Source organism: Panicum virgatum, chromosome 2N, assembly GCF_016808335.1.
Source record: "Panicum virgatum strain AP13 chromosome 2N, P.virgatum_v5, whole genome shotgun sequence".
In the NCBI taxonomy this organism is placed as follows: Eukaryota; Viridiplantae; Streptophyta; class Magnoliopsida; order Poales; family Poaceae; genus Panicum; species Panicum virgatum.
The window spans coordinates 67,300,061-67,323,143 of NC_053146.1; the positions used below are offsets into that span (position 1 = coordinate 67,300,061).

The following is a 23,083-nucleotide window of genomic DNA, read 5'->3' on the forward strand; positions in this document are numbered from 1 at the left end:
CTTATTTTTATAAAAAACTAGACCTTCTCTTGATTCCAGAATGTTGTCACATGTTGAAAGGAACAATTGTTTGCTGAGGGAAAAAATATTTTTATCTAACTACACGTTACCATCCACTCATTTGTCTGTGACTGTGGCCTCACGAGAATCTCCCAGCAACCTCCTGTCCCTTTCCTCGGGTTCCAGCTCACTTTCCCCACCCTGCCTCTCACTTTCCCCACACGCGCGCAAGCACAAAGCAAGAGCGTGCGCGATTTCAGCTCCGTTCACTGATTTTCGTGCGATTAAGGCCGATAATCAATATATATGCGGCGATTATCGATGACGCTGCAGCTGGGAGCAAGAGAGCTGTGATCGTGGCGTCGATAATCGAGGTAAATCGTTGATTATCGATTTGTATCTAACGATTTTCCAAAGCATTAGCGATTTGTATTGAACGATTTTCCAAAGCATTTGCGAGGGAGCGGGGGGTGTTGATGTTTGACGTACGCGGGGGGTTGGAAGCTTGGGACTGAGCAAATTGCCGTGGCTAATCCAAGTTTATTTAGTTGCACACGCCTACCAGCTTTGCGTTGAATCAACTAGAGCTGGCGTGCTCGAGTCAAAAGTCCAAGGGCCAGCCAGCTGCTAGCTAGTAGGTGTCTAGAGAGAACTCCGGACATTAAGAGTGCATGTCTTTACAAATTAAGAGTGAGTATTATTTATTCGTAGCATAATTTTGACAGACATGGTTCGATTTCCCTCTTGTAGGTGAATGTCTGATAATCAGGACTTAGTTTGGGAACATGGAGAGAAGATTGGCATTGGCTTCAAGTGCAAGTATTGTCGTGTTGAAAAGGGTGGAGGAGGGGCAACACGGCTAAAGGAGCATTTGGCACACCGAGGGAAGAATGTGAGGTATTGTCCAAATGTTCCTAAAGAAGTGAAGGAGTACTTCGGGCTTCAGATCGACAATAACAAGCAAAGAACGAAAGCAAGACATCATCGAAAGCTAAGAGAAAATGAAGCAGCTAGAACTGAATATGTGGACTTAGAGACTGAGAATGACGACCATGATTTGGAAGCTGCTCTCCGACAGTCGAGAGAAGAGCATGAGTATAGAGAGAGGGCTGGTCATCGATATGAGAGAGGTGGTGGTTCCAGATCGGGGCAAGTGAGAGGTACGCTCCCATCTATGCTCACTAGGAGCAGGACACAAGTGCCAGACCGTGTGAGAGACTACAATCTTGCTTCTGCCTCTGGCCCAGGACAACCACGAATTGATATAGGCCCATGGACGGAAAAGGGGAGAGGGGCCAAGAGCAAGATTGGGAGAGCGTGGGCGAAGTTTTGCCATGCGGCTGGTATACCTGGCAAGAAAGTAGATGACCCTTACTTTAAGGCAGCTTTCATGGAGACCCAAAAATATGGTGAGATTGTATGCATGTGCTAGTTTGCGTACTATTACATCTATGTTTATTTTGTGTTAACATGTTTGTGTGACAATGTAGGTCCTGGAGTGAAACCACCTACTGGGAGGGAGGTTGATGGAGTTTACTTAGACGAGAATGAGAAAGAGATCATGAAAGAGATCGACAAGTGGAAGCAGGACTGGCCTACTTATGGTGTAACAATCATGTGTGATTCATGGACTGGTCCAACCCGCATGAGTGTCATAAATTTCTTGTTGTACTGCAATGGCACTATGTACTTTTGGAAGTCGTTTGATGCCACAGGATATTCACAGGATGCTGATTTTATTCTTAAGGTATGTCGAATGATTTTATTCACACAATATTCACAGGATGGACACTAATGGTTTGTTAATACATGCAGCTCATCAAAAATATTGTGAATGATGTTGGCACTGATCATGTTGTCCAAGTAGTGACAGATAATGGATCCAACTACAAGAAGGCATGTCAGTTGCTCAATGCCGAGTATCAACACATAGTTTGGCAGCCATGTCTTGCCCACACAATAAATCTTATGCTGAAGGACATTGGACAATGGTCAGACCATGAAGCAATCATTGAGAGTGCTAAGAAGATATGTAGTTGGTTATACAACTCCAATTCCTTGCACTATATGATGAAGTTAGCCATTGGAGGTGAACTGGTTAAGTGGAATGCAACAAGGTTTGGCACAAATTACATGTTCCTTCAGAGCTTCATGAGGAAGAAAGATCAATTCATGCAGTGGATGATGACCCTAGAATTTCGGGCTTCTCGCCATTTCAATTCAGAACAGGGAAAGTATGCATACGCAAACCTCACAAATTTAGATTGGTGGGCAAACATGCAGTATGTGTTGGAAGATGTAGAGCCATTGTATGTTTTCTTGCGGTTTGCCGATCAAGATAAGGTTCCAACTTTAGGTGAAGTGGTTGTGGAGTATCAAAATACAAAGCAGACATATGTTGCCAACTTAAGTCAAAAAAATCCGACTCGTTTTGAACATATCATGGAGATAATAGATAGAAGGATGTCCACTGTCATGCGAGGGACTTATGTGCAAGGTGCTTGTGTTTTGAATCCGATAGTGAATTATACCATGGGAACAACAGATTCCTTAATGACATATCTTCGCAAATGTTTAGAAAGGATGTGTGATACAAACACAGCGGCTGCTGCACTTCAGGAAGCTGTGTTTTTTAAGCAAAGGCGAGGAGATTTTGCTGGAGAGCTAGCTAGGAGGATGGCCACTGATCATGCTACTTCACCGGCTAGTTGGTGGTCTATGTTTGGTCCTCCAACATTGGATGAGGATTCTGATATTAGTGATGTTCCCCTTCCTAATCCAATGTTCACTTCTTTGGCAGAGGACAATGAAAATTTAGAGCAATGGGCAGGTGAGAATGTTGGTGATACACATCTTGGCAAGAGGAAGACAAAAGTTCTCCGACCTGGGCCACTCGAAAAGAAGGGAAAAATGATTAGGAGCCCTCAAGAGGAAGAGCTTGCGAGCAATGAGACAACACCTGAGCCTAGTGGTGGTGGTGATGAAGGCAACACCGATGATGACGATGACAATGATGATGGAGGGAGTGGTTATCCTGTATCTAGTCAAGCTGGTGGAACGAGTGCCCGTAGTATGTCGCCTATTAGATTTACCGGGGAGACAGATTTCACCCATGCCACACAAGATCAAGATCATGGTCAACCCATGTCACAACGGAGGACGACAAGCAACCGACGTCGATCTGATCCTCGGGAAGGTGATAGCTCCAGTTCAGTGAGTTCAACCTTCAGCTATCCACGTCCACCCTCCTACCCATATCCATACCCACAACCATACTCATATCCGTACCCACAACCATATTCACACCCACCACCATATCCAAGCCACTTCATTCAACTACCGGTACATCTTGGCATGAGCACTAGTGGTCAGATTGGTGAATTACAGGTATGTATGTACATATATCACAATTTCATCATTATGTGTTCCCCTCTTATTTGAGTTCATTTCAATATTTAGGAATATTATTATGGATATCACACATACCAGCAAGAAGAGACCGAAGAATGATTAAATTGATATGTCGAATGCCTTTATGTATGGACTATGTGCTTGCTAGTTTGTATGTGGCTTGTATAGACTATGTACTCTTGTTTCTATGCACTATGAGGTTTGTATGAACTATGCACTCTTTTGTTTCTGTGAACTATGAAGTTTGTATGGACTATGCACTCGTTTATTTATATGAACTATGCACTTCGCGGTTTGTATACATGTGCAAATTCATGTGCTTTATGTAATTTCATGGGCAAAATATGTAAACATATTTATTTCTTAGGCAATCCCATATGCAAAATTGTGCATGTATGTGTAATTTATCTAATATAATATAATACATAACCTAAAAAATTAAATGCTATCAAACCTTTATATTTTTTCCACTGCCAAAACACATTTTCAGTAGGTGAAGCGATAAATCGTTCGGTTTGCATCGATTATCGACGATAAATTGTCGATTTTCATTTTTTGAATTTGGGTCCTTTTACCAATCGGTTTTGGCGATTTTTCACCGATTTTCAATCGATTATCGTTACCGGAGCTCACTGATAAATGTTGTATCAACGGTAATGCAATCCTTGCTCCCGTAGCGGAGCGGAGCCTCCGCCGGACCTCTCTTGCCTCGCCGCCCGCTAGGGTCTGCCAGCAGACTGAGGAATGTTTTTTTTTTCAATGCGGGGGAGAAGACTAAGGTAGCTGAAGGCTTTACGCTACCGCTGGGCCAATCAAGCAGAAGCTCTGGAGGAGTTCGTGGGCCGGAAAGGAGGAGCTCCGGACCGATCAAGCCCAACCCAAGATACGTTGGTGGGCAGTGGGTCGACATGTGAAGCCCAGCTGCGGCTGCCATATCTCCGCCGGCAGCACGGCGGAATCTGTCACGGCGACGCCTTCGTCCCCACCGATTCCGACGACCCAGTTCCCCACTTTTTTCTGGCGAACCCTGCACGCTTCCGCCACCGCGTCGGCGACCGCGATCCCACTAGACCCGACCCCCGACCTCCTCGGCGTCGTGTATGCGCGTACGCCGGCCGTGATCGGATCGGCGAAAGGCAAAGCCCATGGCGGAGCCGACCCTTCTCGCGCCGGCCGCGCCGGACTCCTTCGGGGACTTCTCTTTCGCCGAATTTCAGGCGCCTGTTGATGGCGCCAATTTCGCCTTCGAGGACTTCGATCTGGAGGATCTCGACCTCGACGTGGACTTCGACCTCGACCTCTTCGCCTCGGATGGGCCGCTCTCGCAGCCGCCGCCGCTCGCGACCTCATCTTCCTCGGCCGGGTCTCCGGAGGGGGGATCGTCCTCTTCCGGCGCCGGCGGGGACGGCGGGTTGAGGAACGAGGAGCCCTCGGAATCGTCTTCGAGGAGCGCGATCGGTACAGATGGCAGCGGTAAGGGGAAGGCGGAGGACGACGAGGCGAAGCGGCGCGCGCGGCTGGTGCGCAACCGCGAGAGCGCGCACCTGTCGCGGCAGAGGAAGAAACAGTATGTGGAAGAGCTGGAGGGTAAGGTGAAGGCCATGCAGGCCACCATCGCCGACCTCTCCGCCAGGATTTCCTGCGTCACCGCCGAGAACGCCGTTCTCAAGCAGCAGTTGGGTGGTGCCGCCGGAACCGCCCCGCCGCCGCCGCCGCTGCCGATGTACCCCGCGGTGTACCCTTTGCCGATGCCGTGGATGCATCCAGCGTACGCCATGCGTGGATCGCAGGTACCACTCGTGCCAATTCCTCGCCTGAAACCCCAGCAGCCTGCGCCTGCTACAGCAGAGCCACCGGCCAAGAAGGCTAGGAAGACCAAGAAGGTTGCAAGTGTTAGCCTCCTGGGGTTGCTGTGCCTCGTGATGCTTTGTGGGTGTTTGATTCCTGCAGTAAATCGGATGTATGGCCCAGTTGATGGCGGAGAAGGTGCTGCATTTGGTCCATCTCATCATGGGAGGGTGCTGGCTGTTGAGGGGCCTCGTGATACTGTCTCGGATAGTATTGATCCAAAGCCACCGCAGAGTACAAGCGAGGCACTTCCAGCACTGTTGTATCTACCGAAGAATGGGAAGCATGTCAAGATTAATGGTAATCTTGTTATTAAGTCCATCGTTGCTGGTGAGAAAGCTTCTTTGCAAATGTCTGGCTATGATGGGAAGAGTCCTCGAAACCAAGGAAAGGAGGAGACTAGCTTGGCAATTCCTGGCTATGTGGCACCATTGGAAGCTGGAGATGTCATGGAATCAACTTCAGGAATGAAAAATAAACTGATGGCTTTGGCTCCAGCAGATGGAAACATGTACAGGGAGGACGATGGATTGCTTCCACAGTGGTTTAGTGAAGCGATGTCTGGTAAGATGCCATAAAGTTTGCATACTTCATTCAATTTAATGTTTTGTTATATTTGAATTGGCCTAATATCAAGTTGCTATGACACTTTTCGTGGTAATTGATAACAGTAGTGATATATGAGGTTTGAGGATCAGCTGCTAGATTGCTTTCAATATTAGCAAGAAGGGTAACTAACTCAAAGTGATGCACCCTTGAAGATGGTTAGGGCTTTTGTAACTAGGAGGTTGTTATGGCTGGAACAGAACATATTTGCATATATTATGCTTGTGTATCTTGTGCAGCATTTTCTTTGGGGTTAGTAGGCCACCTAGAAAGTTGCTACCATCATACCATGTGGAATGTTAGGTCAGGTAGATTAATGTCGTTATAGAAGTTCGTTCTTGTGCTAACATGCATGTGCATATGTGCATGTTAGTGTTCTTAATTGAAATATGTTCATTATTATAATTGAATTCCATTTGTACTTGCTATTAACTGTGCTTGCTGTGGCTGTTTATTCCTTTGTTTTCTAAAGCGTGGCTCCTTCATTTGTTTTCAGGTCCCTTGCTGAGCTCAGGAATGTGCACTGAAGTTTTCCAGTTTGATGTATCACCATCCTCCGCTCATGCAAATGGCATTGTTCCTGTCTACTCAAATGCCATGTCAAACTCGACGCAGAATTTTACGGAAAATCTTCCCTCTGCTCATCCCCACACGGTGAAGAATAGAAGGATTTCATACTCCGAGGCCATTCCTCTAAAAGGTTCAACATCCAACAACACAGAACACCTCAAAACGCCACCAAAGAATGAGAGCTTTGGCAGTATGAAGCCTGTTTCATCTGTGGTCGTCTCTGTGCTGGCTGATCCAAGAGAGGCTGGCGATGGGAACGGCGAGGGGAGGATCTCTTCAAAATCGTTGTCCCGCATCTTTGTAGTGGTTCTTATAGATAGTGTAAAGTATGTTACTTACTCTTGTGTCCTGCCGTTCAAAAACCATAGCCCTCACCTATAAGTTTGGGTTCTGAAGCTGAGTATCATATTCAGGATCGATATAACATTAACTTGGTAGTGGTTCTATTAGGGAAGTGATGTACTGTGTTTTTATGTTGATAGAGTTGAACAGTATTGCGAAAGTGGTAAGACGGTTGGGTTTGTTCACTCAGGTTACTGTGCTCTATGATGTGCTTTGATCTTTTGCTTTGACAGACAATCAATCACAATGTGTTCATGTACAACTATGTCTATTTCAAAATGCAAAGGCAATTAGTTTTGTCAAAGGAATAATCAAATTTATAAAAATGTACCAACTTAGGTCGTGACACCCAACATCGTGTTGTTGGGCACGTTTTCTAATACTTAAGTAGAACAAGATTTTTTTTAGCTAGAAGGATTTGTTATAATTCTAGCAAATATGCCCACAAGTGACATTGAAGTATTTATTAATCTTATCAGTTTAAATATCATCATAACATAATTAAATATTATATGACAATATCTCCTTCAAAATTCTTTCAAATAAAATTTTGACCTTTAGCATTTCTTAATATTTTCGTACATGCCACACATCCTTCTTTCTTAACAAATCTTCCTACCATTATGATCCTGGCTGTCACGACCTTGACTTTAGCAATAACGACGATGCCCATCATATTATAGCATGCGTGCTCGTCTCGACATTGTGGTCTAATAACTTGTTGATTTACACATGCTGACCCGCTGAGCATTCACGGTTCACTCTTATCCCTAAATAGAGTTACCAGAAAAAGCTCAAGACTCACGAATTATTTATATTTTGATTTGTTGAAAACTCAATTTAAGCTAAACTATACTTGGAATCAAGCCAAGCTTGAACCTAACATGGAACTTGTGAGCGCCAATGATCCGAGATTGAGGTATTCAATGAAACTCGAGTATTTGCATCCTACTACCTCTATTAATTAAATTTTCAACCATCAAAAGTTAAATCAATATAGCTGGAGGTTAGAGCCTTGCATTAGCTAGCGAGCTACTATGTTGCACAAGCTACAATATGTGCAAAATAATGCGCACTCTATTATCTTTTGATAGTTTTATTTTGTCTTGATACATGATCAAGAAGAAAAACCTTACCTGTCATCTTATTAATCACGATTTCTCATTTTTGATGTTATTATATATGCGCGCTAATCTATTTTAAGAGAAATTCCTCTGCACGGGAATCAAACGGGCATCCATAAGATGTCAACTCAAAATGAAACTATCAAAAGAGAATAATTCAATTTTATAAGTAAGATTATTAAAAGAAAAAGGGAATGAAGCTAAATATCCAGTTATGTTTCTTTTTTATTATTTATCAAATTAAATGTGTCTTTTAGATCAATCTCAGTGCATAGTTTCATTGCAATATTTCAAATACTGTTAATTTGGTAACTGAACCAAATGGTATTATAGGGATAAAACTTCTCTCACATCCTATGAAACCTTCTTTTCTCTCTCTTTTGGTAATGATCCTACTATGTTAACAAATTTGCTGATAGGGTATAATATTCAATGTTTATGAAACTTGTACTAAGCTACTTTTATAATCCCTCCGTCCCGCAAAGACGATTCATTTAGCCTTCAAATTTACTGTTCATTTAGATTGTAGTAAAATTCATCTAATTAAAGCAATATCAAATATCAATAAATAATTGCATAGAGAAGAGCATGGAGCCAATCAAATGCTTAAGTAGATGTTATTTTTCTAGTTCCAATACATTTGTATTTATTGGGATCTAGGGAACTAAATAAACAGCACAGTCTTCAATCACAACTACTATAGTTAATAAGGGGTAACATTGTTATTTTTCACTATTATAGTATTATGTTTGAAATTTTCTAAATGAACAGTCTTTGTGGGACGGAGGGAGTACGTGCAACTCGTTATCTACTACTAGCATAATGCTCATAGGTTGCTACGGGTATATAGTAGATATACATAATATCACCAACTTTGTGTTCGTTCACTCCATGTATATGCCGTATTGTGATCATGCGAGCCATTGTCCAAGATCTAATTGGAATTCCGATTGATCTGTCCGGATTTCAATTAGAATTTCGATTGACGAAAGACTAATCGGACTCGTGTATGGGATGGATGAAGGTCCACCTGTCAATGGCACGAGACGGACCAAATGAAAATTTGAGGTGGAAATCTTACTCATTTTATAATATATATACTTTAGAATTAATGCTACTATGGTGAAACGTTCTGACATGGTCTAATCTCGAGCTCAGGTCGATCTCGGCTCCGGTCCCTCGAGCTTTAGTTGGCAGGCTCGCTCGAGCTCGGCTCAGCTCTCCCGCTCAGGGCCGTTCATCTCCTCCGGTCCTCCCTCTGTTTCTAAACCTTTCCCTTCTCTCGGACAGTCGGACTCTTCCTTCCCTGGCGGCGACGACCGGGCGAGCGGCGGCGCCATTTGTCCTTGTCTTCGCCCAGCCCTTTGCCGGCGACGAGCGTATCCTCCAGGTATGCCCACCCCTTCTCTTTCCTTCTGCTGTGCGAGACGGAGCACCCCAAACCTTAACAAAACTATTTGTATTTGGATCTGAATCCAGTTACAATATATTACATATTAACTTCGATTTTGTTTGCATGAATCATCGGGTGTACATGTGTACACCCAATTCCTATGCTGGGTCCGCCCCTGACGGCAAGTGGTGCACTGCTGCTGGCATATAATAGGCTCCAATGAATCCTATCAGGCAATCAGTAGAATTTCGAGAATACATAGTTCTTGGTGTCTGTTATCAGAACGTTTTTGTTCTGGCGTGCTTGTTCCATTGTGTTTTTACTCTAGAATTTATTTGTTCCTTCCACAGCAGTCTGCAGACTCTGCACCTGTAGTTGTAAACATTTACCGAACATCTCTCCATAATCCATAGCCAATGCAACTATTGGATTGCATTGCCTTCAGTATTTTTATACGATGTTAAGATATCTACTGGTAAGCTTATCACGATAATGATCCAACATTCCAACCCCTGGAGTAATGAATATTTTTTTTGGGGGGTGGGGTGGGGTGGGGTGGGGCGAAGCAGAGATATATTTCCCTCTGCTGCTCTGTACTGATGACCTTTAGGCATCTCGCAGGTGCAGCTTGCAAGCATGTATATCCGAGTGAAGCGCAACAAGAGTACCTACTTCATTCAATGTGAACCAACAGAGACAACTTTGAGCGTCAAACAGAAGTTGCATTCACTAATAGATCAACCTCCTAGTAATCAGCAGTTGGTCTTGTTGGCTACCAATGACGTGCTCGAAGATTCAAAGACATTGGCAGAACAAAAGGTGCCCAAATATTTATCTGTTCCTGTACACATTTTGCTAAAATTATTCTGTTTTGCCTAATTAGGCCCACTACAGCCTATGCACAATCTCATAGAAACATCTATCAAGTCAAGGCAGCTAGCTGATTCGGATATTTAATTTGTTTTAGTCAAAATACAGTTTAATATGTGTAGCCTTACCCCATCAGTTTTTTTCTGAAAATTAAACCGACAACTGTCCAGCGATGTTATACGGTGCTGAATGTTGGCCTACAAAAAGGCGACATGTCCAGCAACTGAGTGTAGCAGAGATGCGGATGTTGCGGTGGTTTTGCGGGCACACAAGGAGGGATAGAGTCCGGAACGAAATTATTCGGGATAGGGTCGGGGTGGCACCAATTGAGGAGAAACTTACCCAGCATCGGCTGAGATGGTTTGGACATGTCCAACGAAGACCTCCTGAGGCGCCGGTGCGTAATGGGGTTCTTGAGCGGGTCGATAATGTAAAGAGGGGTAGAGGTAGACCTAAACTGACGTGGGATGAGTCGGTTAAGAGAGACCTTAAGGATTGGAATATCTCTAAAGAGATAGCTTTGGATAGGAGCGCTTGGAGACTAGCTATCAATGTGCCTGAACCTTGAACTTATTTCTTTCGGGTTTCATCTCTAGCCTACCCCAACTTGCTTGGGAAAAAAGGCTATGTTGTTGTTGTTGTAAACCGACAACTTGTTTATTCAATTCTTTTTTTCAGTTGCGTGACATTTTCTGTTATACTTGTTCAGGTGGAAAATGATTCTGTTGTTGCCTTGGCACTGAGAAAAGGTATTGTGCTTGTGCTGACTTATTATTATTAAATGGTTTTCTCTACTTTTTCCACTTATCTTTCAGGTAGGGCTTTGCATTCTTTTTTCCCCATGTGATGCTTACTCTTAGCATACCATTCGATGGTTATGATTATTGCCCACCAACTGCATATTTTGTAGAAGTTAGCTTTATTATATCTTAGATCATCATTCACTAATCATCAGCTTTATCTGTTTTCTCGACTGCATGTTCAACTAACCAAATCATATTCTTCCAAGGCTATGCTTTCTCTAGCTGGAACTTGCGCTTTTCTAAGTTAAAGGAAATCAAGAAAAACCTACAGCATAGAATTGTTTACCATAGCAGTTTGCCCCTACCAAATAAATTTCATGCATGATGCTAGTCCTTTTCTAGTATCTCAACCGACGCAATGAATCTGCTTGTACTTGTTTGTAAACGGTCCCCCTTCTGTAGCTATTGAGTTTTCAGTCTGACAATTCCTGACTGTAATGTATGTTCTTTCACTAGATGATGATGAGTTTGAGGAAATTTTCATCGCCAGGCCAGAGGATTTCATGCCATCGTCATGATGAAGATCAATTCATCATATGTGCAAGGACACCCGCGCGTCGTCACTAAGTGGATGCTGCTGCTTGCTCTATGTTTGTTCCTGTAGGATCTGGGGTGTAGCTCAGTTGTCCCTTAGGAAAGAAAACAAACGTTATAAAAAGATCTCAAACAACCATCACGGATGGCATTAAGCTTTGATTTGACACTCCAACTGATTCCGTGCTCTTGTACCTACTGGTGTCTGTCCTGATGTTGGGACCAAGCACACCTAATTGTCCTTTTGTGCCAGCTCTAGCATGTGAGTTCCATCTGTGCCTCAATCACCTAAATACACTTGTTGTTGCTGCTGGCGTTTCTGTTACTTTGATTCAACTATGTTGCCGGTCACATTATGGAAAACGCATCACGTTGCCATCGCAGATGACTAAAGTTCTTGTGTTTTCTCTTTGTAGTATTTCCCGTCGCCAGCCATGGTTCTTTTATATGAATGTCTGAATGGGTTTCATATGCACCGACATATAGTAGACACATTTGCCGTCCGTCCTAATTCATGTTCACAATTCGGCAAAGTTTTAGCCTGCTCTGGTCCACCATTGTACCAGGCTTCGAGTTGGCAGTTACAGAAAAGTTGCAGAGGCGTTCCAATGGGATAGTTATGTTAAACAATTGAAATTCAGCAGTCAAAACCGCCAAGCTTTTCCTTGTTGGAAAGGTAGCAGAGACGGTATTCGGTAGCTTGCAAGAGTTGGGTTTGGTAGCGCGAACTTTTTGAACGACAACGCGGACAAGGTTGTTGCTCACATTTCAAGTTTTGAACGACACAGCTTGGAGAACACTAAGGATGGCAACGGGTCGAGTTCGGTTCGGGTGGAGTGCCTGGTCACCCAAACCCGAAACCCGAACCCGCCCCGAACTCCAATTCGGGTCAAAATGAACGACACAGCTTGGAGAACACTAAGGATGGCAACGGGTCGGGTTCGGTTCGGGTGGAGTGCCTGGGCACCCAAACCCGAAACCCGAACTTGAAACCCGAACCCGCCCCGAACTCCAATTCGGGTCAAAATTCATCCCCGAAACCGAAACCCGACGGATAATCCAAAACCCATTTTTTTACAAGCAAGTGTTCCAGTGCCTGTGTGCGGGGGCGCAGGCGGCCTCAGCCCCTTCGCCATGCGGAGGCTGGGAGCGGCCGTGCGGGACAGGCGGCTGCGGCTCTGCTCCAGGCGCCGCCCGACCTGCGCGCGAGTGCGGAGCCCGCGCGAGCAGGTAGAACATAGCCGACGGTGGGCGGGGCTGGCGGCGCCCGCAGAAGCCGGCGAGCGGACGGGGAGGGCGGCACCAGCCACCAGTGCGAGCCGCCGGCACGGCGGCAGGGCGGGGCCGACCTTCACTCGGGGCGCGGGGTGGGCGTGGGGCGCTGCGAACTCTGGGTCGAGGGTGCAGGCGTGTGGCGGCGGGCTAGTGGGGGCGCAGGGGTGCTAGGTGCGGCTGCGGGCTTGCGGCGCGGCGCCGGTCCACCGGATCCGGATGGGTGCGGGCAGCGGCCAGCGGGCGTGCGGCACTGCGGCGCGGGGGCAGGTGGGTTCGCCGGTTCGGGGCTTCGGGATCGGGCCGTCGGGGACTCGGGGGAGGCCGAGGCGACCAGGCGGGGGTCGGGGGGGGGGGGAGTCGGATCGGGAGGGGTTGGGGGTCGGGGGGAGGGATGACGACTCACGGACTCAGGCACTTATATAGCTAGGGTTCTAAATGGGCTGTTAGTGGGCCGTGGACTCAAATTTTTGGGGGCCCGATGGAGCTCCGCGGATGTATTTACAGATCCGCCCCAAACCTGAAATATTTCGGGTACCCGAACCCGCAAATCCGCGGGTGAAAACCAGAAACCGAACCCGAAACCCGAAAACCGCGGATACCCGCCCCGAAACCGATCCGCTGCCATCCTTAGAGAACACAGACAAATAAAAGGTGAAGAGTAAAGTTCATGGCCATCTAGATGAGAATCCGAGAAAATGAGAAATCCAAGAACCCAGATTCTCATTTTAATAGTTCATGCACCTATATGAGGGTCCATAAAAGGTTTAATGACCCCAAGTGCATTTTAACTCAAATTACTTATCTGTGAGTTCTTTTTCCTTGAAGGGTCAAATACACCTTTAAAATGAGAAATAAATCCTTTGATCGCGTCAAATTCTTTTTCATAGTTTACCACTCTTGACGTGGTCGCAAATTGCAATTATCATCAATAACTCAAGTCACAAACCATTGGCTAGGGTGGCAAAGAAAAAATGACACTTATTCTGGAGGATGTCAAATTGCTAAATAATTCTTAAAAAACAAGATACGGTTAAATGGGAATCAACCAACCTAGTATCTTTCAACAAATACCAAAACTGAAGGTAAACTGGAGTAAAGAACGGAGTAATTGCAGAAATTACCCATGTACTAGCTCGAAATGGGAAAAATAGCAGCATTTGACTGACGACATCAACTGGAGGAAATTAACAGCCTCTTAACTTTGCATGGTCCACCAAGACCAGGTGCAGCAAACGCTCCGGCTCATGGCCTCTGAGTCGCCTCTGAGTACCCATCCATCCTCTCTTCGTTTTATTTTTTTTGGCTTGGCGCTTTCCCAGTTCAAAGCGGCCTTGCTTAGCCACTAATCCTTCACGACGAATCCCAAACCATTTTAAAAAATTCAACAGACATTCCTGCGACGTCGTGCCTGACTGATCCTCTTGTTCTTGTTTGTGAGACCAAGCGATTGCTAGGAAAGGTCGAGCGAAAGAGATAGCGGGGAGGAAATCTGCGTTGGCGCTGACGAACCAGGTGACGACCGTTCTTCTCCGGCTCCGCGTGTTAGGTCGCGATTTCGCTGCTACAGCTGCTGTGCTGGCCCTAGCACGCTGCTTCTCCTTCTTGCCACTGCTTGAGGCCTCGAGGGGTCCGCGGGTACTCGGCCCCGCTAGCTGCGTGATTCTTCTCAAGTTCTCATCCGAATCCTAGATTGGCTTTGGCTGCTGAGGTTTTGGGGAAGTGCTTTGCTTCTTTGATGGAGGCTTGTCGGAGCTGAATCTCGCCTCGAGTTTTAGTTAGTCGTCTTCGGATCTTCCCTTTCTTTTTCTGGTGGGGGTTCTTCGCCATTTGGGGAGTTAAATCCCAACTGGGATTTTGTCGGCTGCTTGAGTTCCTTGGTTCCGCAAGTTTTGGTGAGAGATTGTCGTCTGCTCCTCCTCTCCCCCTTCATTGCTGTACCAAATCCTATTAGAGGGTTTCGTTTAATGTCTTTGATCTCTTTTCGCAGCCTTGGGCCTCTTTGTATCCATCCAATTGCTACCTGTTAAACAATGTTAAGCATTACTACATGGATCAGATTTGTAATTAGCACTACATTAGGAACTACATTGTGGAGCATGTTCCTTCTTTTATGACCACCTTGCTGACTGTAACAATCTACTGTTGCTTTACCAGGATGCGCTGTGATTCGTTGGCAGATGGTGAGCTTGTGATGTCAATTTGGATTAAACATGTTTCTCTGCTGTGCTCAAGTGGGAGAACAAGAAGTCCGCCTTCACAGTAGTTATTTGTCACAACTCGCAAGCAGAAAATGGTATAACACGTTCCTTCTTGACCCAGGTTATATGTCTCCAGTACTTGCTAGTACAATGCCTGGACATTAAAATCGTGTTTGCGCTCGCAGCACCCATATTCACTTAAGAGTTCCAAGGGAGCACCAATCCTTCCGCGACCGGTCTTCGTTTTCTTTGTTGCATTATGTGGATTCTATGTCTACTACCTTTCCTTCAATCAGATTACACTAGGAAACAGAAGAGAAGGGTATAATGGAGAAGAACAAAGGGCAAAAATTTGCAGAAAGCCTTCTATGCCATATGAGGAGCTCCGTTACGTGCACTTTCCAAAACCTACAAGTTATAGCAGGTAACATCACTGTGACCTTGAGAATGGATAGAATCTCTTTGTGGGTGATGTTGATACCGTTTTACCTTCTTCTGTAGGGGAGAATGCTCATGTACTCCTGTTCGATTCTTTGTAATTGTGTCTATGCAAAGATCGGGAAGTGGATGGTTTGAGACCTTGCTAAATAGTCACCCTAACATTAGTTCGAACGGAGAAATCTTTAACAGGATGGATAGAAGAGAAAATATATCATCCATCTTACAAACACTTGACAAACTTTATAATTTGGACTGGCTCACCAGTGCAGCGAAGAATGAGTGCACAGCTGCATTTGGACTGAAATGGATGCTTAATCAGGTACTTTGACATTGGCTTTTTCATGGTCCTTCTGAACATTTAGAAGGCTAGTTTGTCTTTGTTAGTTAAGCTTCTGATCTTTCATTTTCTAAAGGAAAAAAAAAACAGCATACCATGAGGTTATGCCAGAGGTTACTAATATTCTACTATAAATTACAGTTCTTGTGGGTGAAGTATGGGAAACCTTTTTACATGACCTACGTTCCTTGCAGTTTGGATTCTGTTAGAATTATAGATAGAGTTCAACTGTGTCATACTGCAATATGGATGCTTTTCTTAAAGCTAAGGGACAACTGCCAACTAATCACATGCCTGCTGTTCTAAAAAATCTGTAGTCTGTACTCAGCATTCACCATTCAAGCTTGTTAACTTGTAACAATGATAATCCATAAAAAAACAGCATACCATGAGGTTATGCCAGAGGTTACTAATATTCTACTATAAATTACAGTTCTTGTGGGTGAAGTATGGGAAACCTTTTTACATGACCTACGTTCCTTGCAGTTTGGATTCTGTTAGAATTATAGATAGAGTTCAACTGTGTCATACTGCAATATGGATGCTTTTCTTAAAGCTAAGGGACAACTGCCAACTAATCACATGCCTGCTGTTCTAAAAAATCTGTAGTCTGTACTCAGCATTCACCATTCAAGCTTGTTAACTTGTAACAATGATAATCCATGTTGAAACTTATTCTGCTCATTTTAACAGGATGAGTGGAGTTATGCTTATGCCTACAGGTGGTAAATATGTGCTTGGCAATAACTTCCATGGTTGTGTTTTTCTAGGGAATTTTGGAAAATCGTGATGATATAGTTAGTTATTTGAACAAGAAGGGTGTCTCCATAATATTTCTGTTCAGGAGAAACACATTACGCCGGGTTATATCTGTGTTGGCCAATGACTATGACAAAGATGCTAAGCAGTTGAATGGAACTCACAAGTCTCATGTTCACTCAAAAGAAGAGGTATCTTTGATGCACAAACAGTTTCAATTAATTTACTGACTTAGCTTTGTTATGTTGGTCCCATGTATCCTTTTGAGCATAGCGCTGTCCATAGCACATTTTACATGAGATGTGGCTTAGCTCACATATCACTTATTTTAGGACAGATTCATGTTTTTGATTCTTGGAAAAGAGAACTTTAAATATGAGCTGATATTGCACCGTCAGCTTCTTATCTGAGTAGTACTTTTCATTTTGAGCAGGCTGATATATTAGCAAAATTCAAACCAAAGCTGGATCCATCGACTCTGATTGCAAATATCAGAAACATTGAGAAGGCCATCAAAGATTGCTTGGATCACTTCAAGAGTACACGGCACATGATCCTGTATTATGAGGATATAATTGGCAATAGCAATGTAGTGAACTCATTTAACAAATGCCCTAATTCCAGATCAACAAATTCACAGGTTATTGATAGCATCTCTGTGCACGCAGGCACTTTCCCAGGTGCAGGAGTTTCTGAGAGTTCCGGTGAGGCCGCTGATGAGCAGGCAGGTGAAAATTCACACGAGGCCACTGCCAGACCTCGTCAAGAACTGGGAGGAGGTGAGCAGCAAACTGAACGGCACAGAGTTTGCTCACTTGCTTGATGGTTCAGATTACGGCAAATGAGATATACACATACTGATGTGAGCAGCGGGTTATTCGTATTTGGAGTTATAGTTGCAAACATGCTTATGATTCTTTTGTACAGATGAATTTTGTAAAGAGCAAGGAGATCGGAATGAGTTGTAGAAAATTTTCCTGTTTTGCCCGTTTCTTTATTGTTACGATAACCACTCAACTGTTCAGAATGTAGCTACTTCCTCCTTCCACGTTTATAAGGCGTGGTGGAACATGACACGGTCTACTAAATAACACTTTGATCATTTATTTATCATATATTATATCACTTATGATTATAAACTTATAATCATTGTAAACTATATTTGATTATTAATCCAATCATATATAATTTATATTATAAGAAATAAAAGATTAATAGTTAAATTATTGGTCAAAGATAGAAAGGTTTGAATCTTGATATACGTGTGTGCCTTATAAACGTGAAAGGAAAGAGTAAAACAAATGGCATTTGATTACGGCAGTGGCAGTTTTATAATGACTTCCCCATTGACCACATTATTTCCATCCAATGCTTTGAACGAAGAAACAGGGCACGGAAATATAATATTCAAATTTACATCTCCGAATTTTGAGTAAGGAGCTCAAGATATAAGGTTTTTGGTACCTGTTCCTTTCATTTAAGACAAAACAAAGACCAAAACTACACGAAAAATGGTCACAAGGATCTACACTGATCAGCTTCCGTAAATTCTTGTACAAGAACAAAATGCTGCTCAAAACATGTTTTCATGTAACATACAACATCACTAAGCTCAGCAACACAATGGTGCACAAATGAGAGCTCTCATCTTAGAAGTGGTAGACTATTGACGCCGTCTCTTTATCCTCTCAAGGGCGCCCAGCTGCTCATTCTCTTGGGCACCGGAGCTACCCTCCTGGCTCTCAGCAGCTCTCTTGCCGAGCTCGCCAAACACAGCAGCTGGAACGCTCTTCTCTGCAATTTGGACATCCGGTTCCTCATCATCGCTCTCATCAGGCAGCTCAATGTCCTCATTGTTACCAGCCTGTTGCCTGCTACTCTCAGCCTGCGCCTCTACTCCAGCACTGACAAAGTTCATCATCCTGTTAGCGGAGGCTGGGGTATTGTTTTGTGCTGCTGGTGGCGCAGTGGATGGTCCAGAAGCTAGTTGCCTCTCCAAGGCTGCCATCTCATCCTCAGGAACACCAGCACGCTTCAGAGTGTCAACTGCCTCATCCAGATTTAGCCTCTGATCCCTCTGCATCAGGTACTCAGGTAGTATGAAATGCGTCTGCACAACATTAAAAGTTAGTATGAATTTGTGATACAGGGGTGTCTGTTCATGTCAAACTGCAGACTAAGTTGATAAATGTGACATACCTGACTGCGGCTAGCAGCCACTGTACGTTTAATACGAAGCATCTCCCTGAATGTGTCTTCATTACCATGCTGGATTTCAAAGTCATTCCACTTCTTCCAAAAGTCAGAATTGTTTGGATCAGCGTAGTTGGATGCATGCACATAGATAGCACGTGAACGGTCAATTTCCCCAAGGCTTCTTTCTAGCTCAGCAAATTTCATGCACATTGTCAGCACGTCTCTGTCCGGGAGGCCAGATTCAATTGCTTGCTGCAAACGTGACAACAAAGATAGCAGAAGAAAGTTAGCATCAAACTTTCAGTAAACCAGTGAAACATTTGCATATATTGAAGGCACGACCAGGCTAAATCTGGAATGTATATTGTACAACAAAAGAATTCATGCAGTTTCTAATTCGTGATGGGATTGAATCCTAGATTTTTTTTTTTGGGTAAGCAGATGGGTAATAGAACAAAGTATGGAAGAACCATGTAAACTAATTCATGCAGTTACTAATTAGTAAAACCAAGGTTAAGCAGCTCAGATTATTCACTTGTTGAAATGCTGTAGCAAAATTATATTCTAGAAGAAGAGTACAATACTGCCACAGTACAAATCTATCGTAAAAACTACAAACAACAAAAAAGCAGAAGGCAGGATCCCTAGAGTGAGCATAGAAGAACATTTATATTAATTCATCCAGTTACTAACAATAAAAAACAGCATTAATGATATTGGATCTATATACCAATTTCTTCTATGCACAACAAATGACACCTTGGAAGAAAAACTAGATCTCCAAACAAGATAGAATACAACAAGTTTAGCCAAAAATCAAGATAACAATCACAAGCCGAAGGCAAAGAAGGATAATATGCTTACCTCGTATATTTGTCTTGTCCTTGGAACACCGAACAGCTCAGCAGCACGTGCTATATAGATTTCATACATGACCATTTTTTCACTGTTAGGAACAGCCCTTACAGCTTCATCATAAACATTCATAGCACGTTTTGCAAGACCGTAGTCTTCCTCCAGTTTAGCCCATTGTAAATATAGGGGCTTCTTTTCATCTGGAGGAGCCTGATCAAAAGAAGGAAAGTGTAAGTACAAGAGCAAGATATTGAAAGCAACTTTCTAAAGAAATCAATATAGCATGCAGGAAAGAAAAAAATTCCACTGTCTAAACAAGCAAATAAAGCTTAAAGAATGATACGACATATAGTCAACAGGCAATGAGGGTCACATGGTTCACAGAGAAGCACAAAAACAAGTGTAGTTTTGCAATTACAAAAACTTGCCATAGTGCTTTGAATTGCATTATCAATCAAGTATTTTTCATGGCATGCTCTTATGATGCTAAAGAAATTGATGAATCTGAGTAGCATACAGCCACAAAAACCTAGTAAGCTCAGGCAAGCACACATGCAACAAAGCTTGGGTGTAACTTCACATACCTGTTGGACAGCTTCATGGAAAAGCTCCCTTGCTCGTTCTAACTTGCTTCTCTTGTATCTCTGTACAAACTTTGTGAGGTAGGTCACCCAAATGGCCTTAACATGGGGATACTTGAATATTTTCACGCCCCTTTCATACACTTTAAATGCATCTTCGAAATACTTGTGCTCCTGTTGGCAAGGGAAACAGTAAAACAAACATCGTATTAGCAGATGCATTAAGAAAATTATATTTGAAATTTCAGACGTGCAGACTTTGGACAAAGATCTCACCTCAAGAAGATATGCATAATTGAGTATTATCTGTGGAGTAGCAATCCGTAAATCTAATATTCTCTCATAAACTGCACAGGTAGAGTCCAAAGTTCCAAGACTTTCTTCCAGATCAACGTAAAAGCTCCACAGTTTCAAAGATTTGTGTACTTTCATTTGGACGGGTTCGTTCCCCTCGGCAGCAGCTGCATGAATCTTATAGTTAGCAAGAATGATATATAAATTATACAGGAATATGGGAGATTAACACAATAAAAGAGAATAAATTATACCTCGCCTCTTAACCTCAACAGAGGGCTCTGCTGTTGCTTGCCTCATCAGCTCAATAGCCTTGTCAAAATTGTTGTGTCGCAGCTCCATCTCTGCCCATTCACACCAGATACTGGCTAAGTGGTCAACTGCCTTATAATTCACTTGAGTAGCCCGTTTGAAGATATCTTCAGCGCTATCTAGACGATTGTGTTTCTCATACATCTTTGCAAATGCCACCCATAGAGTATGGGGTTTCCCAACTGCTTTCATTGGGTCAACAGTTTTCACGGCCTCAACATATGTCGCTACTTGCCTTGCAGGATCCTTCTCAAAAAGCTTCACCCTCCTGTACATATTATTGCATTGTTAGCCCAATTCCATCAAGCCAGAGAACACCAAAGGACATTGCAATGTTCATTAGTATGCTCAGAACTGTGAACATTGGACACTACGTGTTCGCATATCACAGTATTACTAATCTAGGAGATTTGCGCATAGAGACTTGCAATCACTCTAATCACTAACCTGACATGTCCAACTAGAGAAAATGCACAAATACTTACAACTATGTGTTAGGGTCTCAATTAACTCGGGCAAATGTAGAATTTCAGAAGGGACAACTTGTTGTAAGTTGCTGGTTTCTCACAAATTTTCAAATTAAAATCGATGGTATCCTAGCTTGTCTAAATTTCTCGCAGAGATCTACTGGCAAGGATGAAAGGTAGCTCATTTGAAGGGCGACATAAAGTGAATATCCCTCAGGCATATTAATATAGGGGACTAATGTACATATTTTGCACCTTAATCTGCTACATATCAAATTAACTAAGCTGCATAGAAAACACAATTAATGAAATTGAGGTGCTATAACAAATCTCACCTGTGCCACTCCTCCACGTTGTGTGGATTCTGTCGCAACAGCACGCTGCTAAGAAGCTCTGGTCTACGATCCAACAGCCACTCAAACCTTGCCATCCTCAAATCAGTATCATCCTCATCGTTCAACCAGAAATCCTCAAGGAATTTCTTTGATAATTTATCCATCCCATTCTTCCTGCCCCCTCCCTCATCCTCGTCCTCAGCCCCCTCTTCCTCGGCAGCCTCCAGCTTTGCTGCAAGCATACTCTGCTCAAACTGTGTATATGCCTCGAAAACCACGCTGAACTCCTTCACGGTAACCACCGAAGAAACACCCTCCTCAAATACATCTCTAGCTTTTTCGAAAAGGCCTCTCCTGACATAGTAATCAGCCAGCGAGGTCCACAGCTTGCCAACCTCGTCGGTGAACTTCCGAATCCCGCCACGCAGGATGGCATCCACCTTGAGGCCAGCAACCTCATCAGCATGCTTGGTGAGGATCTCACAGAGCTCGAGCCATAGCTGATGCCTGGTCTTCCCCTTGACAGAGCGGAAACCATCATCGTTGAGCACGGATGCCAGTCGGTCAGCAGCCTCTTGCCAGCGGTTGGCGGATATAAGGAAATTGATGAAATCCTCTGCGTGGGAGGGGTCGAACTGGAGGTAGCGGCGGAACACCCGGAGCGACGTCTCGACAGGGCAGGCCGGGAGCGACGCGAGGCGCAGGTACAGCGGCCAGATGCGGTCGTGCTGCGTGACCGGCAGCGCACGCAGGGCTCGGTCGAGGGCGCGGCGCGAACGCGTGAGCAGGCGCTGGTCGAGGAGCGACGTGAGGTAGAGGACCCAGATGCGCGGCATCTTGTGCATCGTCGCCAGCGCCCGCTCAAACGTGTTGTTGAGCGACGAGTAGGTCGGGTGGTCGATGGGGTGGGGGCGCGCGTGGTCGAGGCGCTCGCGGAGGTAGGCGTGCCAGAGCTTGTAGCTCCCCGGGAGCGCCTTGAGCGCGCGCTCGTAGATGACGGCACGTTTGGCGAACGGCGCGGCGGCGCGCGCGACGAGGTAGCGCCACCACCCCTTGAGCTTGAAGGGCTCCCGCAGGATCTCCTCCTCGTAGGGCAGGTCATCCTCGGTCGGGTACAGCTCCGGCGAGATTCCGACGGCTGGGGAGGGCGCGGCCTTCGCCGCCGACCCCGCCGACGCCACAGCCACCGGACCCGCCGCCGACGGCATCCTGGCGCGGGGGGGATTGAGCTCGCTAGGGTTTACGATTCCGCCGCGGTAAGGTGGGTTGGGGTGAATTGCAGTGGCGACTGGCGAGGTGTCGTGAATCGGGGGAGACGGACGACGGCGAGAAGGCGGGTTCCCAGAAGGCCGATGCGGGCTCGGCATTTTTGATGGGCCATGGGCGCAGGGTTGGATCCGTTTCGAGCCCGAAGTGGAAGGTGAGTCGAATTTTTTTAATTTTTATTTTTTTTCGTTTTTTCAAAAATATATGCTGATTATTTTTTTGCAAATTTGTCACCGTACCGCCGGTTTATCCGGCGGAAGGCACGG

General features: G+C 44.6%; 5 protein-coding genes and 1 long non-coding RNA gene across 9 annotated transcripts; 5 read left to right on the forward strand and 1 right to left on the reverse strand.

The window, feature by feature from the left end:
• Positions 1 to 191: 191 nt before the first annotated feature.
• LOC120662000 lies at positions 192 to 3,712 on the forward strand. Its single transcript, XM_039941044.1, has 5 exons — positions 192 to 374; positions 751 to 1,409; positions 1,491 to 1,747; positions 1,816 to 3,387; positions 3,460 to 3,712. The coding sequence occupies exons 2-5, from the start codon at positions 755 to 757 to the stop codon at positions 3,508 to 3,510; spliced, it is 2,535 nt and encodes an 844-aa protein (XP_039796978.1). The 5' UTR covers positions 192 to 374; positions 751 to 754; the 3' UTR covers positions 3,511 to 3,712.
• A 648-nt stretch (positions 3,713 to 4,360) lies between these two features.
• LOC120662001 (bZIP transcription factor 60-like) lies at positions 4,361 to 6,992 on the forward strand. The gene is made up of 2 exons (XM_039941045.1): positions 4,361 to 5,823; positions 6,362 to 6,992. The coding sequence occupies exons 1-2, from the start codon at positions 4,557 to 4,559 to the stop codon at positions 6,814 to 6,816; spliced, it is 1,722 nt and encodes a 573-aa protein (XP_039796979.1). The 5' UTR covers positions 4,361 to 4,556; the 3' UTR covers positions 6,817 to 6,992.
• Positions 6,993 to 9,094: 2,102 nt separating this feature from the next.
• Positions 9,095 to 11,884, forward strand: LOC120662002. 2 transcript variants are annotated; one of them, XM_039941047.1, is made up of 4 exons: positions 9,095 to 9,291; positions 9,905 to 10,113; positions 10,874 to 10,913; positions 11,424 to 11,884. In XM_039941047.1, the coding sequence occupies exons 2-4, from the start codon at positions 9,931 to 9,933 to the stop codon at positions 11,483 to 11,485; spliced, it is 285 nt and encodes a 94-aa protein (XP_039796981.1). In that variant the 5' UTR covers positions 9,095 to 9,291; positions 9,905 to 9,930; the 3' UTR covers positions 11,486 to 11,884. The 2 variants fall into 2 exon arrangements, with proteins under 2 accessions (XP_039796981.1, XP_039796980.1); XM_039941046.1 differs by having other exon boundaries at positions 9,124 to 9,291; positions 9,916 to 10,113.
• A 2,168-nt stretch (positions 11,885 to 14,052) lies between these two features.
• LOC120662003 (nodulation protein H-like) lies at positions 14,053 to 17,624 on the forward strand. 3 transcript variants are annotated; one of them, XM_039941050.1, is made up of 7 exons: positions 14,054 to 14,288; positions 14,931 to 15,069; positions 15,160 to 15,398; positions 15,476 to 15,734; positions 16,523 to 16,702; positions 16,945 to 17,100; positions 17,180 to 17,624. In XM_039941050.1, the coding sequence occupies exons 2-7, from the start codon at positions 15,067 to 15,069 to the stop codon at positions 17,354 to 17,356; spliced, it is 1,014 nt and encodes a 337-aa protein (XP_039796984.1). In that variant the 5' UTR covers positions 14,054 to 14,288; positions 14,931 to 15,066; the 3' UTR covers positions 17,357 to 17,624. The 3 variants fall into 3 exon arrangements, with proteins under 3 accessions (XP_039796982.1, XP_039796984.1, XP_039796983.1); XM_039941048.1 differs by having other exon boundaries at positions 14,053 to 14,288; positions 16,945 to 17,599; XM_039941049.1 differs by lacking the exon at positions 14,054 to 14,288 and adding an exon at positions 14,298 to 14,668 and having other exon boundaries at positions 16,945 to 17,599.
• Positions 15,742 to 16,416, forward strand: LOC120662005. The gene is made up of 2 exons (XR_005670164.1): positions 15,742 to 15,853; positions 16,146 to 16,416. It is a non-coding gene; the product is annotated as an uncharacterized LOC120662005 (long non-coding RNA).
• A 275-nt stretch (positions 17,625 to 17,899) lies between the features above and the next one.
• Positions 17,900 to 22,872, reverse strand: LOC120662006 (pre-mRNA-splicing factor SYF1-like). The gene is made up of 7 exons (XM_039941051.1): positions 21,552 to 22,872; positions 20,692 to 21,017; positions 20,420 to 20,604; positions 20,147 to 20,317; positions 19,572 to 19,772; positions 18,711 to 18,959; positions 17,900 to 18,621 (listed from the first exon to the last, which is right to left on the reverse strand). The coding sequence occupies exons 1-7, from the start codon at positions 22,757 to 22,759 to the stop codon at positions 18,175 to 18,177; spliced, it is 2,787 nt and encodes a 928-aa protein (XP_039796985.1). The 5' UTR covers positions 22,760 to 22,872; the 3' UTR covers positions 17,900 to 18,174.
• Positions 22,873 to 23,083: the final 211 nt, after the last annotated feature.

Excerpts from the sequence above, each read along its gene's own strand:
- LOC120662002 (XM_039941047.1), top strand. The coding sequence starts at position 9,931 with ATGTATATCCGAGTGAAGCGCAACAAGAGTACCTACTTCATTCAATGT. Across the intron at positions 10,114-10,873 it reads AGACATTGGCAGAACAAAAG|GTGGAAAATGATTCTGTTGT; the intron begins GTGCCCAAATAT and ends ATACTTGTTCAG. Across the intron at positions 10,914-11,423 it reads TGCCTTGGCACTGAGAAAAG|ATGATGATGAGTTTGAGGAA; the intron begins GTATTGTGCTTG and ends TTCTTTCACTAG.
- LOC120662000 (XM_039941044.1), top strand. The coding sequence starts at position 755 with ATGTCTGATAATCAGGACTTAGTTTGGGAACATGGAGAGAAGATTGGC. Across the intron at positions 1,410-1,490 it reads CATGGAGACCCAAAAATATG|GTCCTGGAGTGAAACCACCT; the intron begins GTGAGATTGTAT and ends GTGACAATGTAG. Across the intron at positions 3,388-3,459 it reads GTCAGATTGGTGAATTACAG|GAATATTATTATGGATATCA; the intron begins GTATGTATGTAC and ends TTCAATATTTAG.
- LOC120662006 (XM_039941051.1), bottom strand. The coding sequence starts at position 22,759 with ATGCCGTCGGCGGCGGGTCCGGTGGCTGTGGCGTCGGCGGGGTCGGCG. Across the intron at positions 21,018-21,551 it reads AACGTGGAGGAGTGGCACAG|GAGGGTGAAGCTTTTTGAGA; the intron begins GTGAGATTTGTT and ends TAATATGTACAG. Across the intron at positions 19,773-20,146 it reads TCCATGAAGCTGTCCAACAG|GCTCCTCCAGATGAAAAGAA; the intron begins GTATGTGAAGTT and ends TCTTTTGATCAG.
- LOC120662003 (XM_039941048.1), top strand. Across the intron at positions 15,735-16,522 it reads TGAAATGGATGCTTAATCAG|GGAATTTTGGAAAATCGTGA; the intron begins GTACTTTGACAT and ends GTGTTTTTCTAG. Across the intron at positions 16,703-16,944 it reads ATGTTCACTCAAAAGAAGAG|GCTGATATATTAGCAAAATT; the intron begins GTATCTTTGATG and ends CATTTTGAGCAG.
- LOC120662001 (XM_039941045.1), top strand. The coding sequence starts at position 4,557 with ATGGCGGAGCCGACCCTTCTCGCGCCGGCCGCGCCGGACTCCTTCGGG. Across the intron at positions 5,824-6,361 it reads GTTTAGTGAAGCGATGTCTG|GTCCCTTGCTGAGCTCAGGA; the intron begins GTAAGATGCCAT and ends ATTTGTTTTCAG.